This window comes from Hoplias malabaricus, chromosome 3 (assembly GCF_029633855.1).
Source record: "Hoplias malabaricus isolate fHopMal1 chromosome 3, fHopMal1.hap1, whole genome shotgun sequence".
Classification (NCBI taxonomy): domain Eukaryota; kingdom Metazoa; phylum Chordata; class Actinopteri; order Characiformes; family Erythrinidae; genus Hoplias; species Hoplias malabaricus.
Genome location: NC_089802.1, coordinates 42,358,880 through 42,375,418, shown reverse-complemented (window position 1 = coordinate 42,375,418; position 16,539 = coordinate 42,358,880). Strand labels below are relative to the sequence as shown.

General features: G+C 40.1%; 1 protein-coding gene across 1 annotated transcript; it reads right to left on the bottom strand.

Annotated features, from left to right (window-relative positions):
* Positions 1–517: 517 nt before the first annotated feature.
* Positions 518–15,816, bottom strand: edem1 (ER degradation enhancer, mannosidase alpha-like 1). The gene is made up of 14 exons (XM_066665651.1): positions 15,721–15,816; positions 15,017–15,239; positions 14,197–14,491; positions 11,267–11,339; positions 10,348–10,451; positions 8,835–9,006; positions 8,396–8,579; positions 8,080–8,254; positions 7,126–7,246; positions 5,957–6,127; positions 4,984–5,057; positions 4,799–4,895; positions 4,454–4,615; positions 518–4,081 (listed from the first exon to the last, which is right to left on the bottom strand). Exons 1-14 carry the CDS (start codon positions 15,772–15,774, stop codon positions 3,992–3,994), a joined length of 1,995 nt encoding a protein of 664 aa, XP_066521748.1. The 5' UTR covers positions 15,775–15,816; the 3' UTR covers positions 518–3,991.
* Between the last annotated feature and the right edge of the window lie 723 nt (positions 15,817–16,539).

Sequence of the window (16,539 nt, the reverse complement as noted above, 5' to 3'; positions counted from 1 at the left end):
TTTTATTCAACAACATCAAAAACCAATGTGGATTGGTTTGTTGTTCTTGGGATAATAATGTAGACTAATTTACATCTCAGTTTTGGTTTAGATGATTTAAGATGGTGATTTCAATGTTAGAGATAATTCACTTTTCACTTTTTTTTTTTTTTTTTTTTTAAATAAAATTACAATTGTCAGTTTATATACTAAGCAACAGTTAACATAAAATAACAAAAGTGTTTGAATATTGAAAATACATTACACAAAATTTTCCTCCCACAAAAACACATGCAGACAGTTGGATTGCTTATTTGAAAGCGTCCGTAGGGGTGGGTGTGTGTGTGTGTGGGAAATTGTCCACAGGTGTGACTGCACAGGGTGTGTTCCTGCCTTGTGCAATGAATCTGGGACGTCTCCGGACCCACTACAGTTACTGAAAATGAATGAATGTAAAAACATTAAGGGGCACATCTAGTTGGAGTTAAATAAATAAATAAATAAGCAGCTCAAGATAGTGGAAAAATAGAGAAATTGCTTGAAAGTTTATTTCCAAATAATAATAAAACCTTTACATGTGATGTCACAGATTACATTGTTCCCCAGACATTTGTGGCAAAACAGCTCTTCAACAAAGGGTTAATCTTCAGCATGCAAAGCTAAAGTGTTTGAGCCATTAGACCATAAAGTTTTAATGTGGTATATCAGGCCTGTAATGAAAAACAAAATTATCTAAGATTATCCCTGAGTGTCTTCTTGTAATTGAAACACAAAAAATTAAAAAGCTAAGTTAAATAGTTTCTCTCTTCAAATTTTAAAATGACTTTTCCATCAAACTATTCTAAGATACCAAGTTCATAAATGACTCAAGCCTTCTGATTCTGTTTAAGGCAGCTTGTATGTGTTGGTTCTATAAGGCTGAGCAAATAATGCAACTCAAAGCTAGCGGTTAACAAGCTCATATGCTAATATGTAAAAATAGCACTCTCAGTTTCAAGACATTTCAGCGAAGAAATGAAAAGTGTTTCATTTAATAATAGTACTTGGTCCTGCTGTTTAATCATTTGTTCATACTTCATGGAAATATTAAGCCATTTAGGTACCAATGATGGTATTATGGTTGATGACAAGTCCATTTTACATGATTTTCCAATTACTTCAGATGAGATCAGTCAGCCAAACATCCCCTTTTTTTTGCATCTTAACTTTAGCACTGTGCTTATGAGGCTAACACAATATTTACCCACAGTCCCAAAACACCCTCCCAATCCACATCCAGGCCTCCTTTAAAGTCACACAGGCCTGTTACGTGGGTTAGAAACCAGTGTGACTAGTGTAGATAAAGAGAAGTCAGCCATTTAAAATTTTCCCTAAGCTGTACTGACAAATTAATATGATGTTAACAAAGACCTGAATGTGTGTTGAGCAGGTTGAGGGCGTTTTGTGTCACTGCTGATTTCTGTTGTTCCTAAGCAACGTTAGCCTCACGGTTCCAGTGCTAAGCTAAAGATCTTGATTCTAATTACTAATTGACTTCCTTATTATCCATTAAAAATCGAATATTTTTCTATACTTTGTTAATTGCCAAATTTGGGGCACCAAACCATGTCTTGGCTAAATGACAACAAATGGAATTAGTGGAAAAGTTGACAAAATAGGATTTTTTTTTAACAGAGGTCTGTGTTATATGGCAATTTTAAGAATCCCTATAAAACCCTTAAATGTGCAAATTTCATAGAAACAAAAAAAATAAAAACAAACAACAACAAAAATAACAGACTTTGAACATTGCATGTGCAATCCTTCATGCCGATTTTATGATAGCCCTGGAATCATCAGAATGAAACACAAAAGTATCAACCCAAATTCCATGAATAAAAATTACCCCTCAATGGCTGTCAGGTACTACATATTTATGACAAAGGACAAGCTAGGAAGTTTGAATACCTGACACTACATTTGATCATCAGCTCCTTAAGTATAACACAATCCCTTGTATGGCTTTGTTCACAGATCGCACATCATGAGAACTTTCATACAGATTACACTTCGTCTAATATCAAATTTGACTATTCTATGAATTAAATATGTAGGGAAAAAAAAAACATGCACTTGACCCTGAGGACAATCTAGGGATCCGCAGATGTGTAAGGCACAGACTTCAGATAATATATATTAAAAAAAAAAAAAAAAAAGTAACATAAGGGTATTTAAAGCCTACATGGCCATTGGATGTGTTTTCTCCATACGTTGCACACTATATGTCCTAATGTTTGAGGACACCGTTTATACTCAGTGATTTCATTTACTTTGAGGTATACCCACTGTGGACATTCAAATTTACACACACAGCATGGACAGACAAGCAGTGAAAGCTGCTTCCTAGAGCAGCTGCTCATGAGCATATTGCCATTATGTCCAAAGCCCAGAGTCAGCTAGCGAGTATAAAGACCCAGCCATGAATGAGCAGAGTGAGGGAGCTCAATCCAATACTTTTGAAATAAGCTGGGCTGGTGTTTTGGTTCAGAACTAACCATTAAAAAGCATTTCCCAGCCCTAGTAATGGTCTTGTGGTGGAATGCCATAAGGTTAAAAAATGTTCCAAGATCTAGAGTACTCTTACTGCAGCAAAGTGTATGTGGCGCTCACAAACTTTTGGCCAAAGTGTGTATCAATTAAAACAGTTTCCTGTGTTTAGAAAGCGCCTGAATGGGTCTCAAAATCAGAAACCAGAACCAAAGCAATGACAGGAGCCATGCTCTGAGCTGCACTTTTAACTTACGGCAACTGTTTAAGAATCACATCTATGCTGTGGCATTGAACTGAAAACTTAAACCTTTAGAGCTGACAAAGAAAGGCAAGGTATTGCTAAGTGAATCAACATAGTGTAAACAGTTTGATTAACTGTACAATGTCCATTTTCCTGGAAGGTATACAGCTCAAACTTTGCCTCTTCAATACAATTATGCAGAGCCCTTGGTAAGAATTTCAAAAAAATGGCACTGAAAAAATTATTTAAGTATAAAACAGGATTAAAGACACTTAATAACAAAAAAAGCAAAACACTGCTACTCCTAGAGTACCAGCTGGTCGACCCTGAATTAGCACTGGACTGTAGAGATATGTCATGCCTGACCAGATGCCTGTGGATGCCATTTTCTGCCACTTGAGAAAACAAAGACATCAATTGTCTGACGCAAAGCACTGAACAGCAACCCCTTAAGGATTAATCCATAAATGTGTATTTAATGAGAGTGAGTGAGCTATAATTACAAGAATGTATGGGGCTATTTTGAAACTGCACGTCATAAGCATGAGATTATTATGTACCAAATGGCTATGCACTCACCCCCCCCCCCCCCAAGTGGCAGAAATAAGCTTCCACAGAAAACTCATCCACACCTGCTATCGGTTCCTGTCACAGAAATGTACTTAAAAGGTATATTCCATTGATTTTTCAAAATCTCTGCTTAAATCACCTGGGTTAGTAAGAACCAGACACTGTAGCATTTGTAGAGGAGCATTTAAAGCTTTTTAATGCTCCTAAAATCAATCTCACTGGAAGGCAAAGTTGTTTTTGGAAAATTTGAAACCTCTGTAGAATGTCCTTTTCTATGAACTTTCTACTTATTCAGGCTAAAGTGACTAGAAACAGGGAAAGACACCTACAGGGCTCAGGATAATAACTGGCCCGAATTAGGAATCATTCACTGTTGGTAACTGCAGCACTAATGGGGATAGGTGTTCTTTATGATTTCTACCACCAGTGTGTAGAAAAAACCTGCCCAGAATGCAGACATGCCAACGCTCACACAGAACAAACAAACCTATCTCCAGCAGAAAGAGCCTATGCCAGTGCTTTGTTACATGTGTTCTGAGTTTCACTGAAACAATACAGCTCTTTGTGCAAACCAACAATGATAAGAGGAAGTAGACGACTAAAATATTCTCAGTTTGAAGAGCCATGCAGCTGAACCCCTCCAGGGGGCGTAGTGTTGAGGCAGCGCTGAGGTCAGGAAAGGCCCACCATGTGGTCAATCTGTCTCATGTACATGCTCTTCAGGGGCAGAGCATACCGTCGCTCCTCAGGGATGCGTTCACACTACAACACACAATTACACACTGGAATGGAACCTGGGGACAGCAACTAACTGCAGCAAACTTCAGTTTCTCACTTAATTAACATATTTGATTTTAGATTTACAACTAACATTTTGAAGACCACCAACAATATTTAAGACCACCATGCTATAATGCTTCAACAAAACGTACAACTACACTGTAATGCCACCGTAAGCTACTAAAAAAAAAATGGCATCAAACATCAATATCACAGTCTACATCAGATGTCTGCTGTTACCTTTAGACTTTACCCACCCATGTGAAATTGTGAAATAGTAGGTACTTTAAGTAAAGATTAAAGCCTTCCACCATGTTGCAAGTCAAGGTTATTATTATTAATTAGTGCTCTTACGTTGCTGATGTTGGCTGGAGGCTCTTTGACAGGCTCTTCACAGGGGAATTGCTCCTCCCAGCTTTTCTGTCTGAAGCGAGGGTCTATGGGCACCACATGGCCCTCTGTGGTGAAGATGTACCTGTTCCCTGACCGGTGCAATGGGTTGTCTTCATCAAAGAGCTGCAGAGGGACAAAACTAGTTAACCAGATGCTGCATGGGCACAGTTGCAGTTAAAATTTAGTACAGTCCTAACCCTATAACCATGTCAACTCTAACCCTGTCATCAGCCAATATATCAGTTTGATTTTGGGCCATGGTGTTACCCACTATAACTCAGTTTTTAAGCAGAAAGAAGCACATACCAAGTAAAGGTACTTGCAGGTCTCACTGAGGAAGAAACTCTCCATTCGGTCCTCTTTGGACTTATCCACTACATGATGGAGGGTGGCATAGCCACATCTGCAATGTAGAGTCATCATTAAACACATTAACATGTCCTGACATCACTAACAGGAAATCTGGTCAACCATTTTAATAAACCACATACTTGACTTTGGTATTATTCTCAAGGCTCTGAAGGATGTCCATGCCAACATGGAGATAGAAGGGATTCTTGGTGGCCTGTGAAAACAAAGATCAACATTTACACATTTATTGTTTCTGCAAGAAAGTGTAGAGTATGGTCCTGTTACTTCCACTTGCAGTATCTAGGGAATCTTCTTTCATTCTTCCTCAATGTGGGTGTTCGTAATCGCTCCCTGTGAGGACTTAATGTGTTCCCTACAAATATAAATCAAACTACACATTGGTGAATTCTATTACCCACAATCCACTGTGGTCCCATGATGTTTCACAGGTAAAACAATTTGAAAAACATCCCAGAAAATGGAGAAATTGTGATTGTGGAGATGGTTTTGAGGCTCAGGTCTGAAAATGCTTTGGTTTGGGAGGAAAATCTATGTTTATTTTTAATTTGATGATGTTAACATTCAGTTAAAGATGTGTGAGTTGTGTCTAAAGTTTTTTTGTAATCTTCCTAAGCCTTGAACATTTACACACATGTTGATAACATGATGATTTAGATAAATCCTCCGGGGTCTCCGGTTTCCTCCCACAGTCCAAAAACATGGAGGGTAGGTGAATTGGCTTCTCTAATAAATGTCCTGGTGTGTGAGTGAATGTGTGGGTATGTGAATGAATGTCTGTATGTGTGAGTGAATGTGTGTGTGCCCAGATATGGATTGGCGCTCTGTCCTGGGTGAAACCCTAATGCCCGATGCAGTCCTCCAGGTGGACGGTCGTTCCTGGTCGAGAGTACGCTGTGTGCGTTTGGCTGCCGCTTCTCGCCAGTGTGTGTGTGGATTGAGTGTTCTGAGCAGTGTGGATTGTAAAGAGTCCGTGGGTATCTAAAAAGGCGCAATATAAGTGTAACGATAGATAGATAGATAAATGTTGCAAGTGTGCACTTCAAGGACTGCCTTACAGAACCTGAGAAAGGAACAGAAGGAGAGTATGTTCACCTGATAGAGCAGGTAGGTAGATTCCACCAGCTCGGGTCTTAAGGGGTAAAAAAGCACATCGGGGGCCTGCAGCTGCCAGTTGTATCTCTCAGGGAGAGCCCCGAAGCGCCTCCAGATTGCATAGTAGAAAGCATGCAGACAAATGGCGTTCTCCACATCTCCATTTAAAACCTGAGAAAAGGAGAGCAGACCAACTTCTAAAGATTTCCAGGGCAAAAAAATAAAAGATACACATAGACTGAGCTTTCTTTACTTTGTTCATGAGAAAAATAAATCTGAGCAAGAAACGGTTTCGAACTGATTTTAGAAACGTTTTGAAAAACAAATCAGCTGGTCAGGGAAGCTGAAACAACAATAATTTGCATTACATGCAAAAAAGAAAGGCACCTTAACTGATTCATTTGCTTACAGTGTACAGCAATGTTTCTCAACCCGGCTCCTGGAGGCCTTACTGCCACAAGAACATTGGTGAATTTAGATACTGAACTGGGATGATTAGTTCTGGATCACAAATTGCATTCATACTCATTCCAAAGGAACTGGATGCAGCTCAATTGCTCTATAACCCAATGATGAGGAGCTTTATATTGGCATTGGCGACTTAAATTAATTTGCAGCTACTTCAGTGTCCCATTTTATGTCTTGCTTTTCTATGAGGAGTATATAACCCGTGCATGGACAATTGATTATGGGTCCACGATGTATGCCTCATAAAGCAACTGAATTCACCAATTAGCAAAATTAGTGCAGTGCAATGCACTGTATTTACTTAAAAATTATTTCTGTAAATATATGGAGCTATGCAGCCATAATCAACTGTTATAGTCATATATGTAACACTCATGTCCATGTGTAGAAATTAATCATAGCTTGACCATCCAAATCAGGATTACCAAAGTAAGCTGTTAATGGTCACTTCTGTGTCTGTAAGCTTTTGTTAAGTGGACAAATTTTGTACTGTACTGCATTTTACTGTGTTGATGCTACCTTTTTTCAGGCTGCTTGGGGGGAGGTGGGAGTGGTCTGTGCACATTTGTGATAGAAGTGCTGTAACATGTATGTGCAAACACAGTATATTTGGCCAGAAAATAGAAGAAAAAAAACCTGATCCTGGTTTAAACCATTTAAATATTTATATCAACACAGTTTAAAGAGACAGGGAGACATACTTGTAGGCCAGGAAAGAAAGCCTGAAGGGAATCAATCCAAGTGTTCATGATCTGTCCATTAAACATGTTTACATTGACATAGAGAGGAGGGTCCCCCTCTCCTTCATTGCAAGCCTCTCTCCTGTACAAGACACAGGAAAAAATAAAACAGTCAAAACACAAACATATCCTTACATTTCATTAATTCTTTTCTGTAGTCTCTTCACCTTTATCAGGGTCACAGTGGGTACAGAGCCTACTCTGAATGATAGGGTGAAAGGCAGGAGTGCATCCTGTGTAGGGGCTAGTCTATCACAGGGCATCACACACACTCACACACGTGAACAATATCACACTTTCGCCCAGTCATTCACACACTCACACGTGTGGACAAGGTAACACACTGCATGAAAACCCATGCAGACACAGGTAGAACATACTGTGACCTGAGGTGAGGAGCAATCCCAAGACCCTGGGACCCTTGGCCATGTTCATTCATTCATTCATTCATTGTCTGTAAGCACTTATCCAGTTCAGGGTCACGGTGAGTACACACACACACACACATTCACGGCGAACACTTTTGAGTCGCCAATCCACCTACCCTTGGCCATGTCCTTACATTTATTTTCTTTATATAAAGGAGTATCTCTTTACTCAAGAGCTGAACAAAGGCAGGAAGTACTGTGCCTTAAACAGCAACGCAAGAAATCTGACTGGTCAAAATGAGTAGCATGTTCTGATTTGAATTAGACTTAAAATAACTAAAATCCCTGTTCAGACAGGCAGGACATTTAGGGGAAATCAAACTGTCTGAACAGCAAAAGCCACATGAAATATGACTTCTTTCAAATTCAAAGCACATTTTTATGTTTTTTCAACTTTCTATTCATGCAACTCTGTGTTTGCCCTGCAGTGGGATTTCAAATGTGTGCCATCAAGTGTTACCACACTCATAAAAAGAACTACACATACCCTCTCCTCATGTGGCTCTGAATGCTCTCGTAAGCAGCTGTGAACATCCTATAGTCCTCCTTATCTCCAAAAAGGATGTAGGACTTGAGCAGGTACTCATAAAAAGAGTCCATGCCTGCACCAAGACCACTCTGCTTGCCCACCCACTGACCCGTCTGGATGTTCACTACATTTCCTGAAACACAGAGAAGCCCGTGTTAAAACAAAACGTACTGCAATGTTTACATATGTTTGAAAAATACATCCCAAATGGTACAATGTAATGAAATATTTAAAAACGTGCAATGTTAGAAAGAAGAAAACTCCTCCGATTTACCCAGCAGCCCCGTCTCGTTGCTCCTCAGGTTCCAGAGCGCTCTGACAGCCCTCCTGGCCACCCACTCGAATGTGGAATCTCCAATCAGACGACTCAGGATCCCAAACTCCACGAGCAGAGATCCAGCTCCCGCCGTACAAGTCTCGTTGATACTGTCAGGCGGAACACCATTCTTTAGATTCACCTGGACACAACACACAGAAACAAACAACTGAAGTTATGAAGTATCTAATTTCATAAGCTAAAAACTGCTGACTGCAGTCCCACGCATAAAAAAGGAAATCCAATTGTCTCATATTTGAAGGAAACAATTGAGCAAATCTGACTTGCAATGATCACTTACACCAGAAGCTCCCTTCTATGAGCATAGGTCACTCATCAAATCCCAAATGTGCAAAACAGTAACACATGTAAGGAGATTAAATTTAAAAAAGCCAACCCTGGGGTATGGGATGCCAGTGCTGGTGTTCTCGAAGGCGGGCAGCAGCCGGACGGCCAGGTCATGGGCCAGATGGAGCAGCTCATTATCATAATCCTCCAGCCCTATGTCTCCAAATGGGTGACGAGGATCAGTCAAAAGAATATGTGCAGATATTAGACTGCCTAGGATTCTACAGAAACACAGAGAGAGAGAGAGAGAGAGAGAGAGAGAGAGAGAATAAGAAATGAGGAAAAGGGGGAGAGAAAATGAGAAAGAGTACAGAGAGAAAGCAAACAAGAGATAAAGTGGGAGACAGTAAAGAGAGCATGCAAGAAAGTGAGAGAGGGAGCGAGAGAGAGAGAACGAAAGAGACAGAGTGAGAAGCAGATATCCAATTATGTGTTTATGCACCAAAGCCAGTCATTACACACAATACACAATTTCACTAGATGTTTTTGTTAATGTGACTTTAAGGCTGACATATGTAAATGACCTCTGTTCTGATTGGCTGCCCTGTACTGTGCTTTATTTAAAAAAACAGTGTGGATTGAAACACTCCTTGTAAAGTCCAAGCTGAGGAAAAGTCTTAATAAGGCTAAACCAGTACTGATATGAAAATGGCATTTTGTGACATCACAAATATTTATTAAAAACATGTTGGTTGTGCCACCTTCTAGCTTAGTTTACATAAAAGAAATACATGGACAGAAAAGGTAATAATACATTTTCAAATATTTACAGCATATTTTTGGGATGGGCTGCAGTGGAAGCCAGAGCTAATCATGTATCAGTAGTAGTCATGCTCTCACATTTGACTGCAATCAAATCCTCACAACTCTATTCAAGCTTCGAGCTTAAAGCCGTTTTAGAGTGTGGAGGCTGTAGTAAGGGGTGAACAACCTGAAGCTACAAAAATAAATGGTACAGAATGTTCTAGATATGTCCAATCTTTACTAGATATCTAGGTATGTTGTAAATATACCCATCAACCATAACATTATGGCCATCTCCTTGTTTATTCCCTCACTGTCCATTCCCTCAGTGCCACTGACCATATAACAACCCCCAGAGGACCAGCATAGATTTGGCTGGTGAATCATGTTCAGCATTGCTGTGACACTGACCTGGGTGTGGTGTGTTAGTGTGTGTTGCGCTGGTATGACTGGATCAGACACAGCAGTGATTCTAGAGGTTTAGAGTTTATATTATGAATAGTCTATATAAGGACTATTGTAAAATATTTATAAATATTATAATTATAGGGAGTTATACTAAAAGTTATGTTAATCATACTCAAATTATATCAAATGCTAGAGCTGTTCTAAACTGGATAGATATAGAAGTTCTATGTGTAGTCTATTCATTCTAAATACAGTAAGTTCTAGATATACTGTACAATATCAAGAAATGGAAATTCAAGAAATGTTCTAAAGGTATAAAATAGCCAGGGACTTGATTTGTGCCATTCAGCCCAAAGGAGCAGAAAATCAGTGAAATGAACCCAGAAGATAAAACGTAGATGAAGCTGCACCTGATGTTGGCTTCAAATACTTGTACAGTGGAATCCTTGTCGAAGGAGACAGTGTCAATTACCAGCTTTACAGCACGACGAAACTCTGACACGTTCCCCAGCACCTGCAGAGAGGACAACCACATCGTTCACAACAACTTTACTGACTGGGATTCTTAAAATGTTCATTACGTAGAAGTAGTTTACAGTTGTTTACCCTCAAATTCGCTTAACAACATTACATCATGTCAATAAGTGAAATTATATACAGCCCAGTGTTTAATCTTTGGGTTTAATAAGCATCAAAAAATCCAACTGGAAACAGCAATTCCAAGGTATATCACCAACATATTTTGCCTTCTACCAAGCATTTTTCATTTACCCTCTTTAATGAAATCTACTCTCAGTGAGCAAACAAACCGCCTGACTGCTTTCAAACCAAGTAAAGTGGCCGCTCACCAACATCCATCATAATAACACTTTGGATAACAGCGCTCGCTCTGAAAGATGCAGCTGTGTCTCTAAATATTTTTTTCCTAAACAAGCTGCTCCAGGTTCAGAATGAGTTTGAAGGGTCCATCTGTTGTGGAAACAGGCAACCTGTTTGACTGAACATCACATCCTTCTCAAAAATCATACTCCAGACAATTCCTTCCTCCACACAAACCTGGGCCTTTGATTTCATGGTAATGTTACACAATTTTGACAAAATCTGAGTTTATGTAAGTAATTCCACATCCAGTAAAGAAAGTGTTAATTTAGAAGACATACCAAAATCAGATACATTTGTCAAAAATCCAATTAAATCCTGACCTTCTGTCCAACCTAAAATGTGTGTATTTTTACACCCCTCCTCTTGGGACCGAGATGCAGATCGTAAAACTGAACCGGAAGATGAACTCAGATGGCTTTCAATAAGGGGCTGAGCTGTGAAACTTACCAACAGAGTATCCAGGGTGTCAATAAGTGTCAGGGAGTAGTTTCCGAGCACGTCGTTGATGTTAATGTTCGACCTGAAATGAAAACATTAGAAATTAGTTAATCATCATCATCTTTTCCACTTAATCTTTCCCACATTTGACTGTTGGCAAAAGTAAAAGCAACAAAGTCCAGGCATCTCTGTCCCCTGTAGCTACTACCACGTATTGGTGTTCCCAAGGCATTCACAGGCCAGCTGGGTGATATAATTCCTCCAGGGAGTCCTGGGTCTACCCCTGGACCTCCTTCCATTTGGACGTGCCTTCAATTGGAGGTGTCCAGGAGAAACCCTTAGCAGATGCCCAAACCACCTCAACTAGCTCCTCTCAAAGCGAAGGAGCACCGACTCTACTCCAAGCTCGTCCATAATCATGGAGCTCTTCACCCGATCATTTTTCAGCTGCTTGTATCCGCGAGCTTGTTCTTTTGGTCATTACCCAGAACTCATGACCATAGGTGAGAATGGGTACATAGATTAACTGGTAAACTGAGAACTATGCTTTATGTCTCATCTCTCTCTTCACCACAACGGTCCGGTACAGTGACCACATCACTGCAGATGTTGCACCTAAGCCTATGGTCATCCTCACAGTCCCGTTTTCCATTACTTGTGAATAAAACCCAAAAGGTACTTCACTGGAAGTAGGTTCTCACCCCCTACCTAAAGGGAGCATGCCATCTGATTCTGGGAGATAACTATGACCTCAGACTTGGAGGTGCTGATCCGCATACCGACCGATTTACACTCGGCTGCAAACAGCTCAAGTGAAACGCTGGAGGCCTCTGTGCAAGAAAGCCAGGAGAACAACATCGTACACCACACCCCTACTCTGGATCTTGATTTTCCCACATTGTCTTTTCAGGCTCATCATAGGATATGAACCCAAGCCTGGCTCCAGGGGTAGGTCCTGGTAACCCTCTCCCAGGTATGGTACACTTTGTTACACTTCTGTTGGTCATAGGAGTACTATAAGAAGTGGGTGAAATGCTTAGATATATAAATTCACTGCTTTAGGCTCCACTCATTTCCTCAGAGAAGTAATTCCATTTCTCACTTCTGTAACTACAAAGACATTTTTGAATTTGTCAGTAGTTCAGTAAAACACTGACTTACAGATAATGCTCATTACAATACTGTGTATTTCAGGGAAATTATACTTTCAGTAATGATGCAAGTACTTGTTTTGTACCAGTTATACTTTAGTCATTTGCTTTAAGTTCAAATGCACTTTTGGGGGGGTGTGGGGGAGTATATGTTCTATTGGTTCTTTATCTGTATGTCTTTGTGTCTGGTCACACCTCTGAGACTGGAGTTGCGGTGTCTTTTAACCCTTAAAAGAGGAAACAGAGCCTAAAAGTTTTCAGATCCCATGCTGAAAGCTGCTGAAGGGTCCATTGCAGCTCTGTATGTTATTAATAACTGAAGCTGCTATTTCCCTCCATCTATGACAATATGTTCATGTCTAAAATTCACCTCACCTGTGATTCACTCTCCTGTGGATTTGCAAAAATACATCAACAACACCTAAGGGTCACTTATGGTTACTTCGGTCACTTATATTCAGAAGCAAGCTGTAATTACACAGATCAGTGAAGCTGAGGTAGGCCAGCTCTGAATAACTCTGAGGAGTGATGCTAGGTCTGATAAATCATAAGATGTATACTGCACTTTGCATAAGCTGCAATTTTCATTACAAGTCTCCATGTCTTAATAAGTTTAATTCAATGCAATAAGACGCAGGGAACGAGCTGCTTATAGAGGAGTTTAACCAGTAAAATACAGCCAGCTGCAACTCACAGGCCTGGACTTTAACTTATTGAAGAAATATGTGATTTAATCTGTTGTTGGAATACTGTCCACAAAAATTGAAATTAGAATTTTTCCAAATCATTCAGCCCCACTCACAGAACTGTCACTGACATGGTAAAGGTTCATTCAAACTCAACTTCCACTAAACACAAGGGTGTTTTTATATCCTTTTTGTTTGGGAACCTAATTCCACTGTAATTCTAGACACATCATACACCCCATGTAGCTGCTAGGCTTATAATTGTCACATTTCTTCCTGGAAAAGAGGATGGAGTGAAAACTTTAGGGTACACAATGGGACGTTTAGACCACAGTTTTGCTTTTAAAGGGGACATTTACACTTTTTGCATTTTTATGCTTTTTTACTGCATGTATACTCTAGCCTACCCTGCTTTTTCTTTTTTGCTTTTTCATTAAGTAAATTTACTACCTGATACCTGGTATTTTTTATTTCCTACTAACATGTGGTTCCAAGTGAGCCAAGAAGGGACTAAAACCTGATGTGTAAAAATCTACAGGGCACCAAAGAGAATTGTCACATTCAACAAATTGCAGACATCCAGCACAAACTAACCATTTAAAAAAATAATAATAATTATCCAAACTACACATTAAACTATTATCAGACTCACAATGGCAGCTTGTAAATTTAGACTGTGGTCCTTTCAAGAAGTTCAAATGTTCCCTGTATTTGTGGCTGGCGAAGGCCGGATGGTGCAACAAGGAACATAAAACGATACTGATCTTTCTGAACTGATGTAATGTGTTTAGCCCTAAATAACAACACTCAAATTTGAGAAGAGTAAAATATGCTTCATTTTACCACCACCATTGTTGTGGGTTCCTCTGTTGTTCCTGTTAATGACTGAGGCTACATTTCTGGCTACATTTTAGAGGGAGTTGTGGTATTGGAAAAATCAACCAGGTAACAGGTACCAATAAGTGAGTACAGCTGAGTAGATTCGAGTAGTGTAGATACCATGCACTGGAAACGCACCATTAGCAAATGAAAATGTACCTGTACAGTGTCTTTATATGATACCAAAAATACCAAGACAACTAAGAAAAGTGAGAATATTTACGGGTTGAGAATATCTGGTCCTCTTCCCTGGCAGTCAATGGGGTTGAGCTCATCCTCTGGAAAGGCGTATTTCATGTAGTTGTCATATCCAAAGTAGAACATGTCTTTGGCCATCCTCCTCATCTTGATTTTGAGTGTGTCGGGGAAGGAGCTGTATTTCCGGTCGTAATCATCTCTGCCATTCTTGAAGAAGCTGAGGTACGATCTCTTGGGCGAGTGAGCACTGATCCTGGAGCAGGTTTTTTCCGCATGGTTTCTGTGTTCAAACAGGCTCCGAGACCAGGTGTTAATCCTCACTGGGGGAGGACAATATGGTGGAGATATTATATCATGATTCTTAAGAAATTCACAATACACACATTCATCCATTCACACATACGTCTTCTGAATCATTGGGCAACACACACTAAAACACTCTAGACAGTGTTATTTTATAGTTTATAAGTACTAGTCAGAAACTAGAAAGAAAAATCACACAGTGTACCTTTAAAGTTTAGTTACACTGCTCACCTTTACTTTATATTGTTTGTAACATAAATTACAGCTTAATATCTTAGACTACATATGGAAGAGTAACGAGTAATGCATGTCAGTCCTCACAAGCTGAAACCACACTGACAGCCATTATACTGAGTTTTTCTGTACCAAATCAATTTTAAACATGGCCTACCTAATTAGGGAGAACCACTCTATGGGGTATAAACTGCTTAATTCCTAAATTAAACCTTCAATGACCATATGTAACTTGTAGGAATAATCATTTTCATAAGTACACATTTTTGGTGATAGTGCTGACAAACTTCCACATTGAAAGCGCCCACCTCTGCCCCTCGCGGCTGGTTCGGTCTCGGTTCTGTGGGAGTTGAAGCTAAACTGAAGCGGGAAGTTGAAGCCCCAGCTCGGTCCCAGTCCGAAAGAGAGCCACAGGACACAGTTCAGGGCCAAGCGTAGAACCAGCAGAACCACTACCACACAGCGCCATCGCATCTTTGCCCGCGGACGGCCGTCAAAGTCATCATTTGCGGAGACGACGAGTCTCAACGCCTGAATAACACAAAACACCACTGTGTGGATCAGAACCGCTACCTTCTTTCTTCTTCCTTTCTGTTTATAAGAAACAAGAGTCGGTCCCAACACGAATCGACTCATTAATTCCTAGAATCCTCGATTCCCGGCTATTCAAAGGATGGAGAGTCGACTCCGAAGATTCAGACTCGATTAAACAACGTCAGTACATTAAATAGTAATCATTAGCTCAGCTGCCTTAGTGCTTTAGGCTAAACAAAGTAAAATACAGCTATTGGTGAATAATTACTTATTATTTCAAATTAAATCCACAGTCAAATTCAATTTAACTACATATCACATCATCCTCATCCAAAGATATCTTTACAAGATTTAAGTGGAAAAAAGCCACTGTATCTTTATTAAAACTGAGAAAGAAAAATGTGCCAGTGGTCCTTAATTTGAAAGCAACCACCCCCTCCCCCGTCTTCACCCACCCCTTCATCAATTTGTCACCTACAGCTCTCTGCTCTGCTCCAAACTTTGACATGATTTGTTTCTTGGTTCTTGACATCAGACATTCTGGCTGTCTGAAGCCGCCCGTTTTACACTGAAATTGTAAAGTTCATGTAACTAGTAATTGTAACGTTTAATTTTCTGGCCCATGTCAAAGTAATGTTATTTTTCCTGAAGGAATCGAGATCATTTTAAGGAATCGAATCATTGAATCACTGAATATCATTTGAATCAGAGTCGACTCCTGAATTTCTGGACTCGAACAACCCTACTGTTGTCACTAGCAGTTCCCGTTAATAAGCCACGCCCCACCTACTTCACCGTTCTCGTCTCTGATTGGTCACTGCAGTCACTAGGATGATAGTTATTGGCTTGCACTGCCGTCATTCAGGCGGGTGTGGCGCGCGGCGCGTTAAACTGACATGCACCAATCAGAGACACACAAGTAGTTAACACGCCTCACGAGCTCCTGGCAAAGCGACACGCGCGCCCCCTAGAGCCTAGAGCTGCAGTATAATAAACACTGCTCGAATACACCGACCAGCCATGACATTATTACCACCTCCTTGTTTCTACACTCTCAGTTCCACTGACCATACAACACTTTGTAGTTCTACAGTTACAGACTGTAGTCCATCTGTTATTCTGTAGACATAGTTAGCCCCCTTTTACACTGCAGGTATGATTTGGTCAAATATTGGGAGAATATTTCTAGCGTTGTAGCGACACTAATGGTGGTGGTGTTAGTGTGTTGTGCTGGTTCAAGTGGATCAGACACAAAAGTAATTCTGGAGTTTTTGAACACTTCAGTGTCACTTCTGAA